Source organism: Mobula hypostoma, chromosome 12, assembly GCF_963921235.1.
Source record: "Mobula hypostoma chromosome 12, sMobHyp1.1, whole genome shotgun sequence".
Lineage (NCBI taxonomy): Eukaryota > Metazoa > Chordata > Chondrichthyes > Myliobatiformes > Myliobatidae > Mobula > Mobula hypostoma.
Genome location: NC_086108.1, coordinates 103,737,459 through 103,763,203, shown reverse-complemented (window position 1 = coordinate 103,763,203; position 25,745 = coordinate 103,737,459). Strand labels below are relative to the sequence as shown.

At 45.8% G+C, this 25,745-nt stretch overlaps 1 protein-coding gene across 4 annotated transcripts in view; it reads right to left on the bottom strand.

The window, feature by feature from the left end:
- miga1 (mitoguardin 1) overlaps positions 1-25,745 on the bottom strand; it is a 128,142-nt gene that overhangs the window by 69,614 nt on the left and 32,783 nt on the right. For all 4 annotated transcript variants that reach the window (XM_063064739.1, XM_063064738.1, XM_063064742.1 and 1 more), the window contains exons 6-7: positions 24,177-24,313; positions 17,410-17,533 (exon numbers count right to left, since the gene is read on the bottom strand). In XM_063064739.1, the coding sequence (XP_062920809.1) occupies positions 17,410-17,533; positions 24,177-24,313 (261 nt within the window). The remainder of the gene's footprint in view (positions 1-17,409; positions 17,534-24,176; positions 24,314-25,745) is intronic.

The window sequence follows — 25,745 nt, the reverse complement described above, 5'->3', positions numbered from 1 at the left end:
AGGGTGATAGATGCCGCCTTTTTGAGGCATTGTCTTTTGAAGATATCTTCAATGCTGGGGAAGCTAATGACTATAATAGAGGTGGCAGAGTTTGCAATTTTTTCTGATCCCGGCCCCCCTCCCACCCCGTAACAGACGGTGATGCAACCAGTCAGAATGCTCTCCACAATACATCTGTAGAAATTTGCTACAGTCTTTGGTGACGTACCAGATCTCCTCAAACTCCTAATGAAATATAGTCGCTGGATGTCGTCTTTGTAATTGCATCGATATGTTATAGAGCAGGAGTTCTCAACCTGGGGACCACGGATCCCTCTGTTAATGGTAAGGGTCCATGGTATAAAAATGGTTGGGATGCTCTTTGGCCCAAATCATCCATGCCAACTAAGAGGCCCATCCAAGCCACTCCCATTAGCCTTTGGAATCTACTGAAGCTTTTGATTCCCTTTCCCTGATATTAAAAAAAGAACAAGTGCATTCACCCTAACTATGCCCCTCATGATTTTAGATACCTCGATAAGATCACCCCATGGTCCTTTACTCTCCCAAGAATAAAGTCATACCTTGTCCAACCTCTTCCTTGCAGTCTGGTAACAGTCTTGTACCCTTGAACATCTTGGATAAGCAGAATTTTCTTCACTCAGAGACAACATAAGACCAGAAGACACAGGAGCGGAATTAGTCAATTCGGCCCATTGAGTCTGCTCCGCCATTCCATCATGACTGGTTTATTATCCTCTCAACCCTGTTCTCCTGCCTTCTCCCCTTAACCTTTGGCACCCTTACTAGTCAAGAACCTATTAACATACACTTCAAATATTCCCAATGACTTGGCCTCCACAACTGTCTGTGGTAATGAATTGCACAGATTCACCAGCCTCTGGCTGAAGAAATTTCCCCTCTGTTCTAAAGCGGTGTCCTTGTATTCTAAGTTTGTGGCCTCTGGTCCTAGATTCACCCACCATAGGAAACATCCTCTCCAAATATTGCAGCCTTTCAATATTTGATAGGTTTCAATGAGATCCCTCTTCATTCTTCTAAACTCCAGTGAGTATAGGCCCAAAGCCATTAAACACACCTCATATGTTAATCCTTCCACTGCTGTGATCATTCGCGTGAAACTCCTCTGAACTCTCCCCAATATCAGGACGTCCTTTCTTAAATAAGGGGCCCAAAAGTGCTCACACATCTCCAAATGCCTTAGGCTAAATGGCCTACAATTTCCTTTCTTTTGCCTTCCTCCCTTAAAGAGTGGAGTGATATTTGCAATCTTTCAATCCTCCAGGACCATCCAGAGTCAAGTGATTCTTGGAAGATCATGACCAATACATCCGTTATCTCTTCGGACTTTGGGATGTAGTCCATCTGGTGCAGGTGACTTATCCACCTCAAGACCTTTCAGCTTGCCCTGCACTTTTTCCTTTGTAATACCAATGGCACTCACAGACCTCTGGCACACTGCTAGTGTCTTTCACAGTGAAGACAGATGCAAAGTCACTAAGCAATTACCATCAACAGATAACTTGCAATACTAGAGGAAACAACACACTGGACCATTGCTACACCACCATCAAGAAAGCCTACCATACTTTTCCACGCCCTCACTTCGGGAAGTCTGATTACCTGGCTGCACTTCTACTCCCTGAGTATAGGCAGAGACTGAAGACTGCAGCACCAGTAGTGAGGACCAAGAGGTTTGGATAAGCGAAGCACAGGAGCGCCTACAGTACTGCTTTGAATCGCTGGACTGGAGTATATTCAGGGATTCATCTTTGAACCTGTATGAGTATGCTGTAGTTCTTACTGACTTCATTAAAACCTGTGCGGATGAGCGTATGTCTACAAAGACTTACTATACATTCCACTAGCAGTATGCCAGAGGTCTGTGAGTGCCATTGCTATTACAAAGGAAAAAGTGCAGGGCAAGCTGAAAGGGCTTGAGGTGGATAAGTCACCTGCACCAGATGGACTACATCCCAAAGTCCGAAGAGATAACGGATGCATTGGTCATGATCTTCCAAGAATCACTTGACTCTGGATGGTCCTGTAGTACATTTATCTGCCACCTCATTGTATTCCTGTCCTCACTGTCACGTGGCACAGGCAGCAATCCCAAGATTACAACCCTTGAGGTCCTGCTTCTCAGCTTCCTTCCAACTCCCTCTATTCTGTTTTGAGGACCTCCTCCCCTTTTTCTACCTGTGACATTGCTAACCAACATGCACCATGACTTCTGGCTGCTCACCATCCCTTTTCAGGATATCGTGGATGCATTCAGAAACATTGCGGGCCCTGGCACCTGGGAGATAAACTACCATCTGTTTTTTTCTTCTTGCATCCACAGAGTTGTCCATCTGTCCCCCTGACTCCCCTATTACTGCTGCCAGCCTCTTCAGTTCCCTACTCTTCTGAGCCAGACTGTGCGCCAGAGGCACAGCCACTGTTGCTTGCCCCCTCCCCCCCAACAGTATCAAAACAGAGTGCTTTTTGTTGAGGGGGATGGCCACAGGGATGCACTCTACTATCTGATGTTCTCCCTTCCCTCTCCTGACAGTTACCCATTTATCTATCTCTAGACTACCTCCCCGTAGCTCCTGACTATCACCTCTTCACTTTCCCTAACAAGCTGAAGGTCATAGATCTGCATCTCCAGTTCCCTAACCCGGTCTATAAAGGAGTTGCGTATCAATGCGCCTGGTGCAGATGTGGCCATCAGGGAGGCTGGAAGTCTCCTGAAAATCCCACATCTGACACCCAGAACACTGACTCTGCAGACATGCCCCCTTTTCTCTCAGGAGTTAATTCAGGAAAAACAAGGATTAAGAAATAAGGAATGAACTTACCCACTTACCTTGCCTCTGCCTGTTCTCGCTGAAGCCTTGTTAAGCCCTAGATTTACCACTCTGACTCAGACTACTCTGACAACTGTTCCCAGGACGACCGTTCTGCTAAGCTGTACCTCTCTTTTACAAAGGCTGGGTTTTTAAACATCTTCACCGGACCTGCATGGGAATGCTCCTGTTGCATCTATGCAGTCCTCCAATCAAAGACTTCCGCTGAAAAACTTCCTGCTTTTTAAAGCTCTTCACTGGACCTGCACGGAAATACTTTTTGTTGCATCTGCACAGTACTCCAATCAAAAACCTTTGAAACACTGATTAATCAAGAGCTTGTCAACCTCCACTTTAAACATACCCAATGACCTGGTCTCTACAGCCATCGATGGCAATGAATTCCACAGATTCACCTCCTTCCGGCTAAAGAAATTCCTCTTCATCTCTGTTCTAAAGGGATGTTCTTGTAGTCTGAGGCTTTGCCCCATGGTCCTACATACCCCACAATAGGAAACATGCTGTCCAAGTCAACTCAATCTAGGCCTTTCAATAGTCAATACATTTCAGTGAGATCCCCCCTCATTCTTTTAAACTCCAACAGATACAGGGCCTACTCACTGATGATTTTATAGCCTTGAAACCCATCTGTCGTAAGAATATGTTAGTCAGAGAGTCAACCACAAGAGAAAATCCATCAGGGTATTGCCTAGGATAGTGAGATTCATTTATGAGAAGAGACTGGAGAGGCTGGGTTTGCTTCCCTTACAGCAAAAGAAGCTGAGAAGGGACCTGATAAAAGGATATTAAATCATGAGGGGCGCAGATGTGTTCAAAATTCAAAACAAATTATCATTGTATACATTTCCATATACTACTTTGATATTCAATTTCTTGCAGGCATCTACGGGATAAACAAAAAAACAGTATTGTAATGGTTATTGTGAATCAATTACAGCTCGAGGCACCAGAATTCAGAGTTGACTTCCAGCGCTGTCTGTAAGGAGTTTGTACGTTCTCCCCATAACCACATGGGTTTCTTCCAGATGCTCCAATTTCCTGCCACATTCCAGAAACACAGCAGTTAGTAGGTTAGTTGGTCATTGTAAATTCTCCTGCGATTAAGCTAGGTTTAAATTAAGGTTTCTGAACCTGGGGCCCATGGACCTCTCGGTTCACGGTAGGGGTCCATGGCATAAAAAAGGGTTTGGAACCCCTGGGTTAAGTCGATGGGTTGCTGGGTGGCATTGGCTCACTGGGCTGGAAGAGCCTGTTCCAGGAGGGATGGATGGATGAAGGGAGGGAGGGAGGGAGGGAGGGAGGGAAGGAAGGATGGAGAGACAGAGGGAGGGAAGGAGGGAGGGAAAGATGGATAAATAAATAAATAAATAGAATTTATGAAAAAAACTATACAAAACAGACAAAGGGTGATAAACACCAATCAGCAAAAGAAGGCAATCTGTGCAAATAAAATAATACTGAGAACAGGAGTTGTAAGGAGTCCTTGACAGTAAATCTATAGTTTGTAGAATCAGTTCAGGTTAGTGGTAAACATAAATATGGCAAATCCCCCCAAAGGAGAGGTTATCTAAACCTAGAAGGAATAGGTTCAGAATCAGAATCAGGTTTTAAATATCATTGACACATGTTGTCAAATCACCATCTCAGGGTAAAGAGTGACAGGATTAGAGGGGAATAACTTTTTCCACCCAGAGGGTGGCTGAATCTGGAATCCACAGCCTGAGTGAGTGATAGAGATAGAATCTCTCACGTTAGGGTACACCGTCATTTATTTATTTATTTGGAGATAGAGCGTGGAACACGTCCTTCCGGGCCAACAACCCATACCACTCAGAAATTTACAATAACCAATTAACTTACTAACCCCTGTGTTTTTGGAATATGGGAGGAAACAGAGCACCCAGAGGAGACCCATGCACACATGGAGAGAACGTACAAACTCCTTACAGACGGCACTGGAATTGAACTCCAGAATGCCCCGAGCTGTAATAAGATCATGCTGGCCACTGTGTTATAGTAGTACCCTGCAGTTGTGTAGCAGTTACTGTGCCAGTGACACAGGTTCAATTCCCGCAGCTGTCTATAAGGAGTTTGTACGTTCTCCCCATGACCACGTGGGTTTCCTCTGAATGCTCCAGTTTCCTCACACAGTCTAGAGACGTACTGGTTAGTTGGTTAATTGGTCACAAGGGTGTAACTGGACAGCACAGGCTCATTGGACTGGAAGGGCCTTTTACTGTGCTGTGTCTCTATATAAAAATAAAGATTTAAGTAGATAAACACTTGAGTCTCCAAAGCATGGAGACTATAGACTGTGCAGGTCAATGAGGTCAGTACAGTTGGGTGCTCGACAATCATTGGCTGAAGGGCCCATGTCCATGAGTTACAACTTTATCATTCTCCAATCTCATCACTGAATCAGTGTGGATAACTTCACTCACCTCATCACTGAATCAGTGTGGATAACTTCACTCACCTCAACAGTGAATCAGTGTGGATAACTTCACTCACCTCATCAGTGAATCAGTGTGGATAACTTCACTCACCTCATCAATCAGCACGGATAACTTCACTCAGCTCATCACTCAATCAGCGTGGATAACTTCACTCACCTCATCACTGAATCAGTGTGGATAACTTCACTCACCTCAACAGTGAATCAGTGTGGATAACTTCACTCACCTCATCAATCAGCACGGATAACTTCACTCAGCTCATCACTCAATCAGCATGGATAACTTCACTCACCTCATCACTGAATCAGTGTGGATAACTTCACTCACCTCAACAGTGAATCAGTGTGGATAACTTCACTCACCTCAACAGTGAATCAGTGTGGATAACTTCACTCACCTCATCAATCAGCACGGATAACTTCACTCAGCTCATCACTCAATCAGCGTGGATAACTTCACTCACCTCATCACTGAATCAGTGTGGATAACTTCACTCACCTCAACAGTGAATCAGTGTGGATAACTTCACTCACCTCAACAGTGAATCAGTGTGGATAACTTCACTCACCTCATCAATCAGCACGGATAACTTCACTCAGCTCATCACTCAATCAGCGTGGATAACTTCACTCACCTCATCACTGAATCAGTGTGGATAACTTCACTCACCTCAACAGTGAATCAGTGTGGATAACTTCACTCACCTCATCAATCAGCACGGATAACTTCACTCAGCTCATCACTCAATCAGCATGGATAACTTCACTCACCTCATCACTGAATCAGTGTGGATAACTTCACTCACCTCAACAGTGAATCAGTGTGGATAACTTCACTCACCTCATCAGTGAATCAGTGTGGATAACTTCACTCACCTCATCAATCAGCACGGATAACTTCACTCAGCTCATCACTCAATCAGCATGGATAACTTCACTCACCTCATCACTGAATCAGTGTGGATAACTTCACTCACCTCAACAGTGAATCAGTGTGGATAACTTCACTCACCTCAACAGTGAATCAGTGTGGATAACTTCACTCAGCTCATCAATCAGCACGGATAACTTCACTCAGCTCATCACTCAATCAGCATGGATAACTTCACTCACCTCATCACTGAATCAGTGTGGATAACTTCACTCACCTCAACAGTGAATCAGTGTGGATAACTTCACTCACCTCATCAGTGAATCAGTGTGGATAACTTCACTCACCTCATCAATCAGCACGGATAACTTCACTCAGCTCATCACTCAATCAGCGTGGATAACTTCACTCACCTCATCACTGAATCAGTGTGGATAACTTCACTCACCTCAACAGTGAATCAGTGTGGATAACTTCACTCACCTCATCAGTGAATCAGTGTGGATAACTTCACTCACCTCATCAGTGAATCAGTGTGGATAACTTCACTCACCTCAACAGTGAATCAGTGTGGATAACTTCACTCACCTCATCAGTGAATCAGTGTGGATAACTTCACTCACCTCATCAATCAGCACGGATAACTTCACTCAGCTCATCACTCAATCAGCGTGGATAACTTCACTCACCTCATCACTGAATCAGTGTGGATAACTTCACTCACCTCAACAGTGAATCAGTGTGGATAACTTCACTCACCTCAACAGTGAATCAGTGTGGATAACTTCACTCACCTCATCAATCAGCACGGATAACTTCACTCAGCTCATCACTCAATCAGCATGGATAACTTCACTCACCTCATCACTGAATCAGTGTGGATAACTTCACTCACCTCAACAGTGAATCAGTGTGGATAACTTCACTCACCTCAACAGTGAATCAGTGTGGATAACTTCACTCACCTCATCAGTGAATCAGTGTGGATAACTTCACTCACCTCAACAGTGAATCAGTGTGGATAACTTCACTCAGCTCATCAATGAATCAGTGTGGATAACTTCACTCACCTCAACACTGAATCAGTGTGGATAACTTCACTCACCTCAACAGTGAATCAGTGTGGATAACTTCACTCACCTCAACAGTGAATCAGTGTGGATAACTTCACTCAGCTCATCAATCAGCACGGATAACTTCACTCAGCTCATCACTCAATCAGCATGGATAACTTCACTCACCTCATCACTGAATCAGTGTGGATAACTTCACTCACCTCAACAGTGAATCAGTGTGGATAACTTCACTCACCTCAACAGTGAATCAGTGTGGATAACTTCACTCACCTCAACAGTGAATCAGTGTGGATAACTTCACTCACCTCAACAGTGAATCAGCGTGGATAACTTCACTCAGCTCATCACTGAATCAGTGTGGATAACTTCACTCACCTCATCACTGAATCAGTGTGGATAACTTCACTCACCTCATCACTGAATCAGTGTGGATAACTTCACTCACCTCAACAGTGAATCAGTGTGGATAACTTCACTCACCTCAACAGTGAATCAGTGTGGATAACTTCACTCAGCTCATCAATCAGCACGGATAACTTCACTCAGCTCATCACTCAATCAGCGTGGATAACTTCACTCACCTCAACACTAAACTGATTCCATAACCTACACACTCACTTTCAGGGACTCTACAACTCATGTTCTCAGTATTACTTACGTTTGTATTTGGCTTTATTAATATATGTTTTTTTGTATTTGTAGATTTTGTCTTCTTTAGCACATTGATTCTTTGTCAGTCTTCATGTGTAGTTTTTCATTAATTCTATTGTATTTCAATATTTAGGATTGTTTAATGTCTTTTCCAGGACACAAGTGTAAAAGGAAACAAAATAATGGTTACTTTGGATCCGATGCAGCACAAAAAAAATGACACTTGAAAAACATCTATTTATAAAGAAACACAATAAAATAAGTAGAATAATTTACATACATAGATTGATTGTACATCCATAAAGCACAGGAGTGTCAGCACAAAAGGTGACTGACAGGAAATAATAAAGTAGTGGTGGTTGTGGGTGTGGAGCGATGGGTTAGCGGGTGGAGATGTTGATCAGCCTTACTGCTTGGGGGAAATAACTGTTCTAAGCTTGATGGTCCTGGCGTGGATGCTACGTAGCCTCCTCCCTGATGGCAAAGGGACAAACAGCTCATAAGCTTTGTTCCGCAGTGAATGCCTGAGAGAAAATTTCATACTCTGATAATAAATTTACTTTGAATATTGCTCAATGCCCTGACGTACACCACCTCCCCCAAACCCCAAGAAGTTTCACTGTGTTACAGGCAATAGAAGAGTGCAAGTTGTTCTCCAATATCTCTGCAACGGCATTTTAATTAACAGGAGGTAAAAATAGAAGAGGAGAAAGTATCACTTGGCAGAATCTGCCATTCTTCAGCAGTGATATCAACCGTAGCAAGGGCTGCAGTTGGAGGCTCTCCCACTTTCCAACTGCAGAACCCAACGGATGATATTGTGACATTTAAACTCCATCAGGAAGAGCTTTTCAAAAAAAAACTTCATTTAGAAAGCACGTTTGCACAATTAGTAACTCTACGAATCTAACTCAAGGGGCAACAATAATCCAGGCCCAAACTTGTAATATAAGCACTTGAAAACAAAAAAAAAACCTGAACTTATGTAGTGCCTTACACACCACCACTTGAATTGCAGTCACCTGTTATATGGCGCAGAACAGGCCCCAATCTGTAATAATCAGACTCTGGCCAAGTTACACTTTTCTCTTTACATATGTTGGTTGAGGCCAGAGTTAATCATGCGTGGGACTTGAGGACCTGAATTATTGGGAAAGGATGATTGGGTTAGGACTTTATTGCCTGGAGTGCAGGAGGATGAGGGGAGATTTGAGAGAGGTGTACAAAATTAGGGTGACCGGGTGGAAGTAAGTCTCTACCAAAGGAGGTGTAAGGTGCTCCTTCCCTCCAGTAGCCTGCAGGTTATCATTGGGCAAGATGTAGCACCTGCTTGGCCCCCCCTCCCTCCCCACCCCCGATCAGGGTCATGTGAAGCCACGGGAGCAAGTGGTGGATGGTCGTATGAGCAGCCGGTGCAGATCACAAGTCCTGGTTATGTGACCACTGACTCCACGCAGACAATCTCTGAAGAGTACTAATAATGGATGGGGTCACCCATCTTGTAAAGACACTGCCCAGAAAATGGCAGTGGCAAGCCACCTCTGTAGAAAAATTTGCCAAGAACAATCATGGTCGTGGAAAGACCATGCCTACCTACATCTTATGGCATGGGACATCAGGAACGGACAAATACCAAATTCTGAGGGATACAAATAGGATAAATGCTACGAGGTTTTTTCCATTGAGGTTGGGTGAGGCTAAAACTAGAGGTCATAGGTTAAGGGAGAAAGCTGAAGCATTTAAGGGGAACCTGAGGGGGAATGTCTTCACTCAAGTGGAGAGAGCGTGGAACAAGCTGCCTGCAGAAGTGGTACTACTACTCTGTGCATATGTAGCAGTGAGGATCTCAACCATCCTCTGACAACCAAGTCCAGTTCCTGGCTTTCACGTGCGGCTTAGCTACTAAACCCAGCAGAACCATTTCTACTGACAGGAGAAGGGGCAAATGCAGGTTACTGGCACCTTAGAACCAGTCACTTCGGAAAGATGGGGCTTGCCAGCCGGGGTTAGCAAATCGTTCAGAAGGAAAACTCCGATCTCTAACTTCTGTAGCCTTGTGGCAATGGTTACTGATGTATACATGACAATAAACTTGTCATATTCCCACAGATGAGCAAGTGATTATGGGATTGGGTCAAAATGGCAGCATTAGCCGGCTAACATTCTGTACACTAATTGTAACACACACAAAATTCTGGAGGAACTCGGCAGGTCAGGCAGCATCTGTGGAAAGGAATAAACAGTCAATGCTTTGGGCTGAGATCCTCATTGGGTTTATTCCCCTCTAGAGATGCTGCCTGACCTGCTGAGTTCCTGCAAAACTTTGTGTGTGCTGCTCTGGATTTCCAGCATTTGCAGAATCTCTTATGCACACAGCTACTGTGACTTCTCAACGCAAACAACAGGAATTCTGCAGATGCTGGAAATTCAAGCAACACACATCCAAGTTGCTAGTGAACGCAGCAGGCCAGGCAGCATCTCTAGGAAGAGGTACAGTCGACGTTTCAGGCCAAGACCCTTCGTCAGGAGAACTTCCTTCAGTTAGTCCTGATGAAGGGTCTCAGCCTGAAACGTCCACTGTACCTCTTCCTAGAGATGCTGCCTGGCCTGCTGCGTTCACCAGCAACTTTGATGTGTGGTACTGTGACTTCTGTTTATATAGCACCTCCAACAAGATAGTGCCAGGCAAGCAACACTTTGAGGGTAACTAGCAAGAAAATCCTCCAAGAGGACTACAACCTTGCTGTAGTTTGGAGGCTTGTGTACCTCAATGACCTGGAGAGCCACGTTGGCTAGAGTTAGGGTCTTGTGCTTTGGCTCTTGGTAGGGTCTCGCATGTCACACAGGTCAAATGGTAGAGGAGAGACTCAGAGTGGTCCACTGGTCCTCCGGGTTTGGGGGTTCAGCTCAGGGCTAACAACTCTGACTGGGAAAACAAAATTGTTATGGAACCAGCAATGAAGAATCCTTCTGCATCTGAGTGCAACGGTATTCCTGACTCTCCACCCAGGACTTGCAGGAATGACAGTAATGAAAACGAGAGGGAGCTACTGACATGCTGAAGGAAATCCTGAAGACAGCCAGAGATGGAGGACTGTCATTGCTGCCCTAAATGCTAGTGGCATGACAGGCAGTGAGAAGCAGCAAAATGTCTCCAGCGTTTTTAAAGGAGATTTGTGAACAAAATGTGACTGCAAACTCCTCACGAGTGATAATTAATGTTTAAATCCCAGCTTGATGTTTAATGTCCTCAGCAGTGGACGCACGCTGCAGTTGTGGACTCTATGGTTCATGTTCCGTGTGTTTCTAGTTACTCTTTTTTGCTATTTGCGTGATTTGGTTCTGCTGCCGAAGCCTGCAGTCACTTGACACGGCGCTAAACTGAACTGACTCAGTGGCCATCAACCTCGGACCATTCTGGGGACTCTGCCGTCTGATGTTTAATATTCTGTACGTTATATGCTTGTTTTTTTGCTGTTTGCCCGATTTGCTCTTTATTTCCCACACGCTGAGTGTCTGATGTTTTCTGTAAACGGGTTCCACGGTGTTTCGTTGTTTCGTGGCTGCCTGTGGGAGGATGAATATATGTACTTTTGATAATAAGTGTACTTTGAAACTTTGTTACTGGGATGGGTAATCAACACCTGGGCCCAAATGATTAGGTATCTCTGTGATCCTACTTTAATCCCGCAACAGGATCCCCAGGTTCCAGGTACAGGAAGCTATTTGGAAATCTGTTTCCCTTCTCAAAGGTTTCCATCAGCTACTGTGGCTGAACTTAATCTGAGGACTCCGTTGGTCGGGGTCAACCATGGATGGCGCGTCCTCGCTGTCTAGATACACAAGACAAACCAGAACGATTTGGAGAGCGAGCTATTGCCCATGTAGCAAGCTCCCCCTCTCCATGCTTCTGGGGAACCCAAGGGAACGGTAGAGACTGACACAGTTTGGCACCAGCAGCATCGCAGGAGTTGCCGGGTCAGTGTTGAACTCAATGTAGGACTGCCTTGGGGACCTCAGTTCCAGAGTTCCAGAGCTCAGGGTTTATTCCTAAAGCCTTCCACGTAAGTGGGTATAGCCGCAAGGCAGTGGAGGTTTGAGATCTGAGTTTTTCTTTTCCTTGATGAGCTGCCAGCCCCCATCTGCCCGAAGTAACAGGTTTTAAGGTGCCAGAAATGCGTTTTTGCCTCTTCTGTCGATAGAAACGGTTCCACCAGGCTTAGTAGTTAAGCCACACGTGGAGGCCAGGAGCTGGATTTGGTCGTCAGAGGCTGTCTGTGGAGCACACCATTGGCAGCAGTTAATAGGTATTGGGAGCTTAACCCCATTACCACCCCCAGCTATAACAACCTTAAGGAATCTGTACTTGAAAATAAATCAGAATAGCCACACTGGCCAATACAGCCAGATAGGGTCGCAGTGTGACCATTACTACCCACTGGCACCACCTCCATCGGCTAATGCAAATGAGGGTTATTCAAATGAGTGCAGTGGGCAAAAGATTCTGTCCCCTTCTGCCAAGAGATCTAGAGATTATCTGGATGAAACAGTTTCCTGCAGGAAATTATTCCAACCTATTGATAAGATTTTCCCTCTGACATCATTGCTAGAACATTCTGGAACCTATTTTCAAGATTTTTTTTGTCCTTTTATTACAATCTCTCCCACACAAAGCAGAGACAGATTGTCTGACACATTAATTCCACAGTCTACCATTCCTGACTCATTCCCTTCACTAAGCTGCTCTGCATTGTGGAATTCTAATATTCTGAAGCAATTCAGAACCGGATTTATTATCACTGACATACAGAGAAGATACAGCTTGAAAACCCAGACGACCGAATTCAAGAACAGCTTCTTCCCCGCTGCTATCAGACTCCTGAACCAATCACCTCTTTCATATCCTTTCGCCAGTTGTTCTCCCATGTTTTCGGGCTCTTATTCTACCTCGTCCATTCTTATCACTTCAGCAATTTGTTTTACACTACTATCTTTGCACCATTCTGCTGTTTTGCCCACACTGACCTCTGGTAAGATGGTGGCACGCACACCCACGGCAACCTCTCTGGATCCAATCAAAGGTAGAATTATTCTTCCTTCACATCTTTTTTTATGATCACAAAACACTGCTGGATATTGAGAACATCAGTTACCACAGGTCCACCCCATCAGTGAGTTCCTCAATAGCAGAGGAGCTGGACCATGTTGCCTCGGAGTCGGTGTGCAGTCTAACAAATGGTGCCTGGGACGTTTCTCTTCAACACTGATAATGTGGAAAACTGCAAGTCCGGTTCACTGGCTCAATGGCGGGACTGACGGCAGGGCAGCTGCACTGCCTCGGCTGCAGCACAGACCAGACCCTCGTGCTGCGGGGTCGCCTGTGCAGCCGCCCAGGGGAGGAGATGCCAGATGGAGTGGGGGTGGGGTTTGGAGCCGACCCCTCCTCTCAGTGCTGCCCGCCAGCGTTTGCTCAGTGGACTGCATTCGTCCGCGGCTGAGCAAGTGTGCAATGATTGGACTGCTGTGGGCTTGTTCTTTCCAACAACATCCCAAGTACCATCAATGTACAGGATAAGACTCTCAGGGACTCGGGCTACATTACTAATTGTTCTTGTGTGTGTGACTGCATGTTTTTCTGCTATCGTAATTGTATGTGCTCCATGAGCTTTGAGCTGTGTACAACTGCTGGTACTGTACTTTACACCTTGGGCCAAGAGGTTAAGCTGCTTCATTTGTGTTTTCATGTACGCTTGAATGAGTATTAAACTTGAACATGACTTGTTGCATTTATTATTACCATACAATACTGTGCAAAGGTCTTAGGCACCCTATAGCTAGGGTAGCCAAGGCTTTTGTACAGTACTGTATATACTGCTTTATTTCACATGAGCAAGGAATTTCATTGCACCCTGGTGTACATAATAAACTGACCTGAATCTGAAGTCATTTTCTCACTGAGCTGGAATTTAGTTCACTTGGAAAGAATGAAAAAAATTAAACCTGACAGGGTGGTAGCTGGAGCTTTCATCGCACAGCCGCGCAAAATAAAACCTGATTCAGGCTCCGAAGCTCACAGGACACCCGACCTTCAGCCCGTCAGCTGAGCTAAAATAGCAGGTGATGGGGAGGAGTGCAGGGCACATTACAGCAGCTAAACATAGGTCCTGCTCCCAGCGCCCCTTCTCCAGCAACAAGGCACCATTCAGTCCTGAGACAGAAGGGTCACTGCTGCCCTCTGGTGACCTGCAGACTGGGCCCTCTTAAAAACCCAAATAAAATCATTCATGGAGAGATACCTCTAATGAACGGCTGCTGTTGAAATTCTGGAGCTCAGGCATCATGGGAAACTCCCAGACCTCGCATTGATGGATTGCGGTTGGTTCAACCATCAAGGCTTGTGGAACCAATGCAGTTAAATAAATTTAATTCTAACTGACCAACTAACCTATCAGCTCACACGTCTTTGGGATGTGGGAGGAAAGCACGTTCAGAGTTGAGGGTGGTCTGCTCGTGTTCCTATTATAGGCATCCATTAGTCTCGTAAGACCACGGATTTGTGCCTTGGAAGGTTTCCAGGGTGCAGGCCTGGGCAAGGTTGTATGGAAGACAAGCAGTTGCCCATGCAGCAAGTCTCCCCTCTCCACGACACCGATGTTGTCCAGGGAAGGGTATTAGTACCCATACAGCTTGACACTGGTGTCGTCGCAGAGCAAAGTGTGGTTAAGTGCCTTGCACACAACACGCTGCCTCAGCTGAGGCTCGAACCAGCGACCTTCAGATCACTAGACTGACACCTTAACTAGCTGGCCACACGCCAACACTCGTATTCCTATACAATGTGTGCATAGCAAGATCCCACAGTAAGAAACCTGCTGGAAGATCACCGGCTAGAAACGTCACCTCTGTTTTGCCCCGAGCAGTTGCCGTGTGCCCGATGCACACTTTCAACACTCTGAACTGGTCAGCATCTGCAGTATTTTGCTTTTTTTTCTGACCTCGGTACAGTCAGCTGAGGGATGAAGTTTGGCCAGGGTGCAAAGAACTCCTCATATCTTCAAAGTTGGTCCAATGTCCAAACCACAGGGTCTTCCAGAAGGAGGCACTTTGGACAGCACAGCTCTCCCTTAAGTTGAAGTTTGATTGTCATTCAACCATACACATAATGCAGCCAAATGAAACAACACTCCTCTGGGGCCAAGTCGCACAACATCAACAGTCATACACAGCACATATAATTACAATAGCAGAAAAAACATATAGTTACAAAAAATAATAATAATAATAATAATAATGTAGCCCAAGTCCCTGAACGTCATGGCCTGCAGATTGATGGTGCGTGGATGTTGTCCTGGGGCCACGTTTCCGCAAGCCTGCCGCAGTTCCACATCTGCTGTGAGTGTAACCACAGACGAACACAAACCAGCTCGTCCTCTAGCGAGCCAACACTGGAGGGCAGCACTGATGGGAGTGTACAGTACCCAACCCGGCACGGAATCCAGCAGCACACAGCCAGCTCCAGCATCTCCTTCCCTGGCAGCTGGCAACAGGCAACCCTGAGGCATGAGGGCCTAGACCGCCATCGGTCCATCCAATGGAACAGCAAATCCCATAACGGTATTTAATATGTACTTAATAATCCCCAATATGATTATCAATATAATTATATAAATATCATTATCAAGATGGCGGATTGCCCTCATTGGGGTACTGCTCCAGTGGGAGGAGGGGTGAACCATATGGCTTTGCAAGATAGCTTCTCCACAGCGATGGATGATCAGATCTTGGAGTCACAGTCATAGAGCGATACACACAGAACCAGGCCCTTCAGCCCACCAAGATCCCTAAACCAATCCCACCTACCACCCATTTACACCCATTCTCCACTCATCCCATTTTATTCTGCACATAGTCTCACAAACTAGCTCCAAATTCTACCTGTTACCCACCCACTAGAGTCAATTTACAATGGCCAACTAACCCATCAACATCCCTGTCTTTGGGATATGGGAGGAAAGCAGAGGACCTGGGGTAAACCCATGCAGTCACCAGGAGAACATGCAAACTCCACACAGAAAGCACATGATATTAGAACTGAATCTGGCCTGTAGATTGATCTTACATAGGATGTTATCCTAGCCCAGCTTGTTTTCCACCGAGCGAGTACTGATTGGCAGCACCAACAGGAGAGGCTGACCCCTGACCCAGTACAGATTCCAGTGCTCCCAGAGGCCCCTGCTCTCTCCCACACCAACTCGGTGTCTCCTCTCCTGGGCGGCTGCAACAGACGACACCTGCGATCCCCCTGCAGCTCGGATATCTGTCTACTTTGGCCCTGGACTATATCCAATGTCTCTGCCCCCGAAGTCTCCAGGGTAGAGAATTCAGCAGCCTTAAAGATGAAATCATCACCATTCTAATGTATTCGTATTTCAGAATCCCAGCGAGATCTAAACCTAGTGCTGGGCAAGCTGATGGATGAGCAAAAATCGAAGAACAAGCTGGGATACAAGGTTGCAAATACTCGAAGTTCAAAAAGTAAATTGATAATCACAGTACATCCATGTCATATACTACCTTGAGATTCACTTTCTTGCAGGCATTCACAGTAAAACAAAGAAAAACAACAGAATCAATGAAAAACTACGCACAAATGCCAGCAAACAACCAATATGCAAAAGAAGACAAATTAAAAATAAATAAGTAAATAAATGATAGAGGACAAGAGTTGTAGAGTCCTTGAAAGTGAGTCCACAGGTTGTGGAACCAGTTGAGAGGTGAGGGTAATGAAGTCATCCACACTGGCTCAGAGGCCTGATGGTGGAAGGGAAATAATCGTTCCTGCATGTCCTACTCCCATCAGGGAAGCCGTTAGGCAGCATCGACGGCAAGACCACCAGACCCCAAAAACAGTTACTTCCCCCATGCCATCGGGCTGAACAACACGTCCAGCCATTAATCCACCCACACCACCGCCACTTTACCGTTTCCTGTCAGTCGCCTTGTGTGCAGACACTCCTGTGCCTAGAGTCACTTTACGGACACGTAATCAGTCGATGTCTACAAGTTAATTTTATATATTTATATTCGTCTTTTTTATTGTATTCGCTATTGTATTTTAAGTTGCATCAGATCTAGAGTAGCAATCATTTTGTTCTCCTTTATACTCGTGTGTACTGATGAATGACAATAAACCATCTTGAATCTTGAACCTGCTGTTCCTGACCCAAAACCTTGCTGAAAATTATGTTGCTTGGTTTTGCTTTCTCAGGAAGTTAGTGAGGTGCGGGGGGTGATGGCATTCAAACCCTGCCACAGCTGCTGAGCATCCCTCTATGATTCTACTATCCTTAAACAAAATGGGGAGGTGAGGGTCGGGGACGGTGCTGCCACTTGGGTGTATTGTGTGATTTAATACCATCCTGGGAAGCATTGTATTAATGATTTAATACCGTTTTGATCGGGCAAGCGGGGGAAGCAGTAAGACATGCCAGTATAGAGACTCACCAATGTCATTCGCCAGAGAAGCCAGGTCGGATGCTCCCAGAGTAGCCTGAAACTCCTCCTGCAGCCGATAAGCTCGCTGCAGTAACGACTCCAGCTTGTGTATGAACTCTACACTAATGATGTCCTGTGTGGGGCGAGAACCATCAGATTATAAAGAGAATCTCAAACACACCGTTTACGGTGCGGGGGACGCGAGGGGTAGGCGAGACGCGTGCGGCAGGCAGAACGCCATGCAGGGACGCTCGTAACAAATGGGATGCAGTGTACGGAAGCGTACAACAGATGGAGCACAGTGTAGGGAAGCTTTCCACAGATGGAATGCTGAGGTGGGAAGTCTTCGAATGCTAGCAATTGCTAAAATGAGAGGGCATATTCTTAACGTGGTTGGAGGAAAGTATATGGGGGGGATGTCAAGCTAAGTTTCTTTTAAAAAAAGCAACAGAGTGGAACACACTGCTGGTGTTGTTAGACACAGATACATTAGGGACATTTCCGACGAATACATTAGTCTTTGATTGGAGTGTGTCGCAGATGCAGTACAAGCGTTCCCGCGCAAGTACGGCAAAGAGCTTTAAAAACCCAGTCTCCAAAAAAAGAGGGGTACCACCTAGCAAAGCAATCCTTGTTGAAGTGGCCCCAGTCAGGGTGGTAAGGATTTGGCTCAACAGGGCTTCTACAAGAACAAGCAGAAGCAAGGGAATTTTGTAAGTTCATTCCTTATTTCTTTTTTGTTATTTACTCTTGAAAGAATAGGGGGTATGTCAGGGCCAGTGTTCTGTTCTGGGGTGTCTGATGTGGGATTTCCGGGAGACTGCAGCCTCCCAGATGGCCACATCCACACTAGATGTATTGAGATACAGCTCCTTAGCAATCGTGTTAAGGAACAGGAGCTGCCCCTCGATGACCTTCGGCTTGTTAGGGAAAGCGAAGGGATGTAATGATGCGGCTCTATAAAACTCTGGTTAGGCCACACTGGAGTACTGTGTCCAGTTCTGGTTGCCTCACTATAGGAAGGATGTGGAAGCATTGTTAAGGGTACAGAGGAGATTTACCAGGATGCTGCCTGGTATAGAGAGTATGCATTATGATCAGAGATTAAGGGAGCTAGGGCTTTACTCTTTGGAGAGAAGGAGGATGAGAGGAGACATGATAGAGGTGTACAAGATAATAAGAGGAATAGATAGCGTGGATAGTCAGCGCCTCTTCCCCAGGGCACCACTGCTCAATACAAGAGGACATGGCTTTAAGGTAAGGAGTGGAAAGTTCAAGGGGGATATTAGAGGAAGGTTTTTTACTCAGAGAGTGGTTGGTGTGTGGAATGCACTGCGTGAGTCAGTGGTGGAGGCAGATACACTCGTGAAGTTTAAGAGACTACTAGACAGGCATATGGAGGAATTTAAGGTGGGGGGGTTATATGGGAGGCAGGGTTTGAGGGTCGGCACAACATTGTGGGCCGAAGGGCCTGTACTGTGTTGTACTGTTCTATGTTCTATGTTCTATGATAGACAGGAGCTACAGGAGACAGGCCGGTGCTTATGCTGGTTTCCGTGGTGTGAAGCGACTCCCTCCCGGATAGGACGCCAGTCTTTTGCAAGGTTAACCCCCAGCATTTTTGCCAGTACTCACTTTCAGCTGGGTGGACTGGAGCATCGTGTGGTTAAGTGCCTTGCTCAAGGACATAACACGCTGCCTTGGCTGGGGCTCGAACTCACGACCTGTAAGGCTCGGGACAGACTTTAACTTTAACGGCAGACAGATAAGTAGGTGACTATCAGGAGAAGGTAGGGTGAATGTCAGATAGTGGAGATCACTCCTGAGACTGTCTCTCTTAACAAAAAGTACTCCATTTTGAGTGCTTATGGCGGGGGGGGGGGCGTAGAACCTACATGAGGGAAGCAACAGCGGCCGTGCCTCTGACACCGAGTCTGGCCCTGTGGCTTAGAAGGATAGGGAACTGCAGACGATGGTGGCAGTAATAGGGGACTCTATAGTTAGGAGGACAGACAGGCAATTCTGTGGACAAGGAAAAGAAACATGGATGGTAGCTTGTCTCCCTGGTGTCAGGGTCCGTGATGTTTCAGAACACGTCCACAATATCCTGAAAAGGGAGGGTGAGCAGACGGAAGTTGTGCTACATATTGGTACCAACGATATAGGTAGAAAAGAAAGGGAGGAGGTCTTAAAAACAGAATACAGGGAGTTAGGAAGAAAGCTGAGAAGCAGGACCACAAGGGTCGTAACCTCGGGATTGCTGCCTATGCCATGTAACAGTGAGGATAAGTATAGAATGAGGAGGCAGATAAATGTGTGGCTGAAAAATTGGAGCAGACGGCAGGGATCCAGATTTCTGAATCATTGGAACCTCTTCTGGGGCAGGTGGGAGCTGTACAAAAGGGATGGGTTGCACTTGAATCCGAGGGGGGCCAATATTCTTGCAGGCAAGTCTACTAGAGCTGCTGGGAGTAGTTTAAATCTAATTATGGCGGGGGACGGGAACCACAATGTTGAGGATGAGCCAGCAGCTTTACAAGTACATGATGGGTGCGACATGAATGTAAGGAAGGACAAGTTAATGATTCAGTACAAATGCAGACAGTGCAAAGAGTTAATTCAAAAAGGCGAAGAATGCAGGACTGAAGGTGCAGTACTTAAATGCGCGTAGCATTTCAAATAAGGTGGACGAATTTGTGGCGCAATTGGAAATTGTCGGCATGACATGTGGTCATCACTGAGTCGTGGCTGGAAAAAGGCCATAGTTGTGAGCTTAACATTAAATGAAATACTTTGTATAGAAAGGACAGGCAGGAAGGCTTAGGCAGTGGTGTGGCTCCGTTGGTAAGAGATGGAATTACACCTTTAGAAAGAGGTGACATAGAGTCTAAGAACATCGAATCTTTGTGGGTGGAGTTAAGAAACTGCAAGGGTAAAAAATATACCATCGTGGGAATCATATAAGGTCTCCAAATAGTAGCTAAAATGTGGGATTGAGATTGCAAAGGGAGCTAGGAAAGGGATGTAATAAGGGTAATGAGACAATTGTAATGGGGGACTTCAGTATGCAATGGGATTGGGAAAATCAGGTAGGTGACTGATCGCAAGAGAGGAAACTTGTTGACTGCCCACAAGACAGCTTTTTAGAGCAGCTTGAGCCTACTCAGGGAAAGGCCAACTTAGAATGGGTGTTGCATGTTAACCCAGATCTTATTAGAGAGCTTAATGTAAAGGAACCCTTAGGAGGCAGTGAACATAGTATGATTGAATTCATACCGCAATTCAAGCGGGAGAAGCAGAAGTCACATATATCAGTGTCACAACAGAATAAAGGGGATTACAGCAGCATGAGAGAGGAGTTTGCCCAGGTGGATTGGAGGGGAATACTGGCGAGGATGACTGAAGTTTCTGAGAATAGTTCACAAGGGTCAAGGTAGATATGTCCCGAAGTAGTTCTCAAATGATAGGGATAGGCAACTGTGGCTGACAAGGGAAGTTAAGAACTGCATAAAAGCTGAAGAAAGGACATATAAGGGTGTAAAAGTGAGTGGGACGTTGGATGATAGGGAAGCTTTTAAAATCCATCAAAAAGCAAATAAAAATGCTATTAAGGGAAACACTGAAAAATGAGGGCAAACTAACCAATAATATAAGGCAACATACGAAAAGTTATTTCAGTTATATAAAGAGCAAAAGGGAGGTGAAAGCTGATATTGGACCACTAGAACATGATGCTGGTGAGGTCGTAATAGGGGACAAAGAAATGGCAGATGAACTTGATGTTTAATTTGCATCAGTCTTCACTGTGGAAGACACTGGCAGTGTGCCACAGGTCCGTGAGTGTCAGGGAGCGGGAGAGAGTGTCATTGCTATTACAAAGGAAAACGTGCTAGGCAAACTGAAAAGTCTTAATGTGGCTAAGTCACCTGGGCCAGATGGACTACATCTTATGGCATTACAGGAAAGATATTGGCCTGGATGGAAGAATGGCTGACAGGCAGGAGACAGTGAGTGAGAATAAAAGGGGTCTTTTCTGGCTGGCTACCAGTGACTAGTGGTGTTCCTCAGGGGTCAGTATTGGGACCGCTACTTTTCACATTGTCAATGATTTAAATAATGGAACTGATGGTTTGTGGCAAAGTTTGCAGATGATACAAAGATAGGTGGAGGGGTAGGTAGTGCTGAGGTACTGATGCAATTGCAGCAGGACCTGGACAGATTGGAAGAATGGGCAGATAAGTGGCAGATGGAATAGTGTTGGGAAATTATGATAATGCATTATGGTAAAAGGAACAATAGTGCAGACTATTATCTAAATGGGAAGAAAATTCAAACATCAGACGTGCAGAGGGACTTGGAAGTCCTTGTGCAAGACTCACATAAGATTAATTTACAGGTTGAGTCTGTGGTAAAGAAGGCAATTACAATGTTGGCATTTATTTCAAGGGAAATAAAATATAAAAGCAAAAAAATATTGCTGAGCCTTTGTAAGAAACTAGTCAGGCCTCACTTGGAGTATTGTCAACAGTTTTGGGCCCCATACCTCAGAAGGGATGTGTTGTCATTGGACAGAGTCCAGAGGAGGTTCACAAGGATGATTCCAGGAACGAAGGGGTTAACATATGAGGAGCCTTTGGCAGCTATGGGCCTGCACTCACTGGAATTTAGAAGAATGTGGGGGATCTCATTGAAACCTACCAAATGTTGAAAGGATTAGATAAGGATGATGTGATTCCTATGGTGGGGATTACCAGAACTACAGCGCACAGCCTCAAGATTGAAGGGCAACCTTTTCGAACAGAGGTAAGGAGGGTTAGGTACAGAGAGTAGTGTATCTGTGGAATGTTCTGTCACAGACTGCGGTGGAGGCCAAGTCCGCTGGTATATTTGAAGCTGCAGTTGATCGTTTCCTGATCAGTCAGGACATCAAAGGATATGGTGAGAAGGCAGGTGTATGGGGTTGAGTGGGATCTGGGATCAGCCACGATAGAATGGCGAGCACACTCAATGGGCTGAATGGCCTAATTCTGCTTCTATGTCTTATGAATATTTAAGAGAATCTTAGATTAGCACATGGATGAAAGAAAAATGGAGGGCTATGTCGGAAGGAAGGATTAGATTGATCTTGGAGTGGGTTAAAAGATTGGCACAATATTGTGGGCCAAGGGGCCTGCTCTCTGCTGTACTCTTCTATATTTTATTGTGAGAGAGCCAACTGCAGCCTAACTTCCTGTTTACGTTCCAAATAAATGCAAAATATTGAGTTGGTTGATGAAGCCTATGTCTTGGACCAGCATGTACATACTTACAGGAATAGTTTAGAGGGAAATGGGGCAAATGTGAGTGTTGAATGGGCAGCTTGGTTGGCATTGACCAGTTAGGATGAAGAACCCATTTCTATGCTGTATGACAGACTGCACTTTAACATTTCACCTTTGACCAGAAGACCATACAACCATAGGAGCAGAATTAGGCCATTCAGCCCATTGGGTCTGCACCGCTATTCCATCATGCCTGATGTATTTTCCCTCTCAACCCCAGCCTCTGCCTTCTCCCCATAACCTTTGCCACCCTTACCAATCAAGAAGCTATCGACCTCCAATTTAAATATACCCAATGACCTGGCCTCCTCAGCCATCTGTGGCAATGGATTCCACAGATTCAGCACCCTCTAGCTAAAGAAATTCCTCCTTGTCCCTGTTCTAAAGGGACATCCCTCTATTCAGAGGCTGTGCCCTCTGATCCGAGACTTCCCCACTACAGGAAACATTCCCTCAACATCCACTCACTATCTCGGCATTTCAATACTCGAATAGGTTTCAGTGAGATCCACCCCACTCTTTCCGGTAAACTCCAGCAAGTACAGAGAGACACCTACAAAGGCTGGAGGACTTCAGCAGATCAGGCAGCATCTATGGGAAGGAACAAACAGTCGACGTTTCAGGCCGAGAGCCTTCATCAGGACTTGGTTGGTCAGGTCCTGACGAAGGGTCTCTGTCCGAAACAGCAACTGTTTATTCCTTTCTGTAGGTGCTGCCTGAACTGCTGAGTTCCTCCAGCACTTTGTGTGTGGATTTCCAGCATCTGCAGAATCTCGCGTCCAGCAAGGGCAGGCAGAGCACCTCTGCTGGACACTCTCCAATACCAGCACATCTTATTGGGAACCAAAACTGCTCACAGTACTCCAACTGCAGTCTGACCAATGCCTTATAAAGCTCTAGTATCACACCTTTCCAGTTGTGATGTACGGCCGTGAGAGTTGACTATCAGCAAGACTAAATACAAAAGAATCGACGCCTTTGAACTTGGATGCTGGAGGGAAGTGTTAAGAGTTCTTTGGACAGCAAGAAGATCCAACAAGTCAATACTTGAAGAAATACAGCCAGACTGCTCACTTGGAGGGTTGATTATGAGACAAAAGCTCAAATATTTTGGACACATCATGAAAAGGCAGGATTCCTTGGAGAAGACTCTCATGTTAGGTAAAAGAGAAGGTAAAAGAAGGAGCGGATGACAGAGACTATGATGGATAGATATTACTCAGACAATGCGTGTGACCTTGGGGGATCTTAGAGAGGCAGTTTCCAACAAGAAGACTTGGTGTGCAGGAGTACTTGAGGTCACGAAGAGTCGGACTCGACTTCACGACTGAACAACAACAATTACATCTTTGCTTTTACATCCCTCGGTCGTAAAGGGCAGGATTGTGATGGGCACCTTGCTCTGTGCCCTTGATACACAGTGCCAGTTTTTCACGTTGCCATGCTGGAACTTACCTCCACCGTTTCCTCCGCGATTGCATCTCCTGCTCCCAGTTTGACCGAGGCGCAGTTCACCTCGTCCTCCGCCTGCCGGCTGCGGAAGCTCAGGGCCTGCTCCCACCGCTGCAGCGCCTCCTCAAACAGCTCCATCCCTGTAACGGGAGAGTCAGACAGAGCTGCGTCGGCCACAGCCACAACACCACGCCAAGTGAAATGAAAGCACCAAGACCGTAACGTTGCGGTTAACGTAACACTTCACAGCGCCAGCACCCCGGTTTATTTCCCACTGCCGGCTGTAAGGAATTTGTACGTTATTCCCGTGACTGTGTGGAATTCCTCCGGGTGTGCCGGGTTCCTCCCACATTCCAAAGACACATGATTAGTGAGTTAATTGATCACCTGGGTGTAATTGGGTGGTACAGGCTACCACGCTAAATGAAATAAAGAAACCGACAAAGGTAAACTTTATATGTCACGCGTACGTCGAAACATACAGTGAAATGTGTTGTTTGCTTCAATGACCAACAGAGGCGAGGATAGCCGCCATGCTTCTGGCACCAAAACAGCATGTCCACGTCTTAATAATCCTAACTCGTATGTGCTTGGGAGAATCTGTGGAATCTTTTGCCAGCGTCTCTGGAGGCCAAGTGACTGGGTACAATTAAAGTGGAAGTTGACAGGTTTTATTTATTCAGAGATACAGCACCGTAACAGGCACTTCCGGGCCAATGAGCCCAAGCCGGCCATTAACACCCGTGTAATTAAATAACCTACTAACCGACAAGGAGGAACTCAGCAGGCCAGCCAGCATCTACAGAAAAGGTGACGTTTCGGTCCGAGACCCTTCATCACTTCCGGTCTCACCCATCGCCCACCACCTTGTCCTTCCTCTCCTCCCCCCACCTTCTTACTCTGACTTTTTTTTCCCACCAGTCCTGATGAAGGGTCTCAGCCCCAAATGTCGACTGCTTACTCTTTTCCATAGAAGCTGCCTGGCCTGCTGTGTGTGTGTGTGTGTGTGTGTGTGTGTGTGTGTGTGTCTGTCTGTCTGTCTGTTTGTGTGTTGCTCTGGGTTTCCAGCACCTGCAGACTTCCTCGCCTGAACCCACTAACCTGTACGTCTTTGGCCTGTGGGAGAAAACCGCAGCACCTGGAGGAAACCCACACGTTCGCGGGAAGAACATACAAATTCCTTACAGACAATGGCGGAAATTGAACCTCAATCATTGGCACTGTAACATGTTACATTACGCTACCTTGCCGCTCATTTATGTGAGAAAGAGGACAAACTACAGCACCTGTCACTACAAGGTGTTTCTTCCATGATCCACTCTCCACTATCAGATTCTTTCTTCTTCAGCCCTTTACCATCTATCACCTCAAAGCTTCTCACTTCATTCCCTTTTCCCATCCACCTACCCCTCACTTGGTCTCACCTAGCACCTGCAGTCATTCCCTTCATCCCAATATTTTATTCTGGTTTCTGTCCCCTTCCTTCCCAGTCCAGATGAAGGATCTCGGGCTAAATTGTTGAGTGTTTATTCCCCTCCACCTGCTAAGCTCCTCCAGCATCATGTGTGTGTG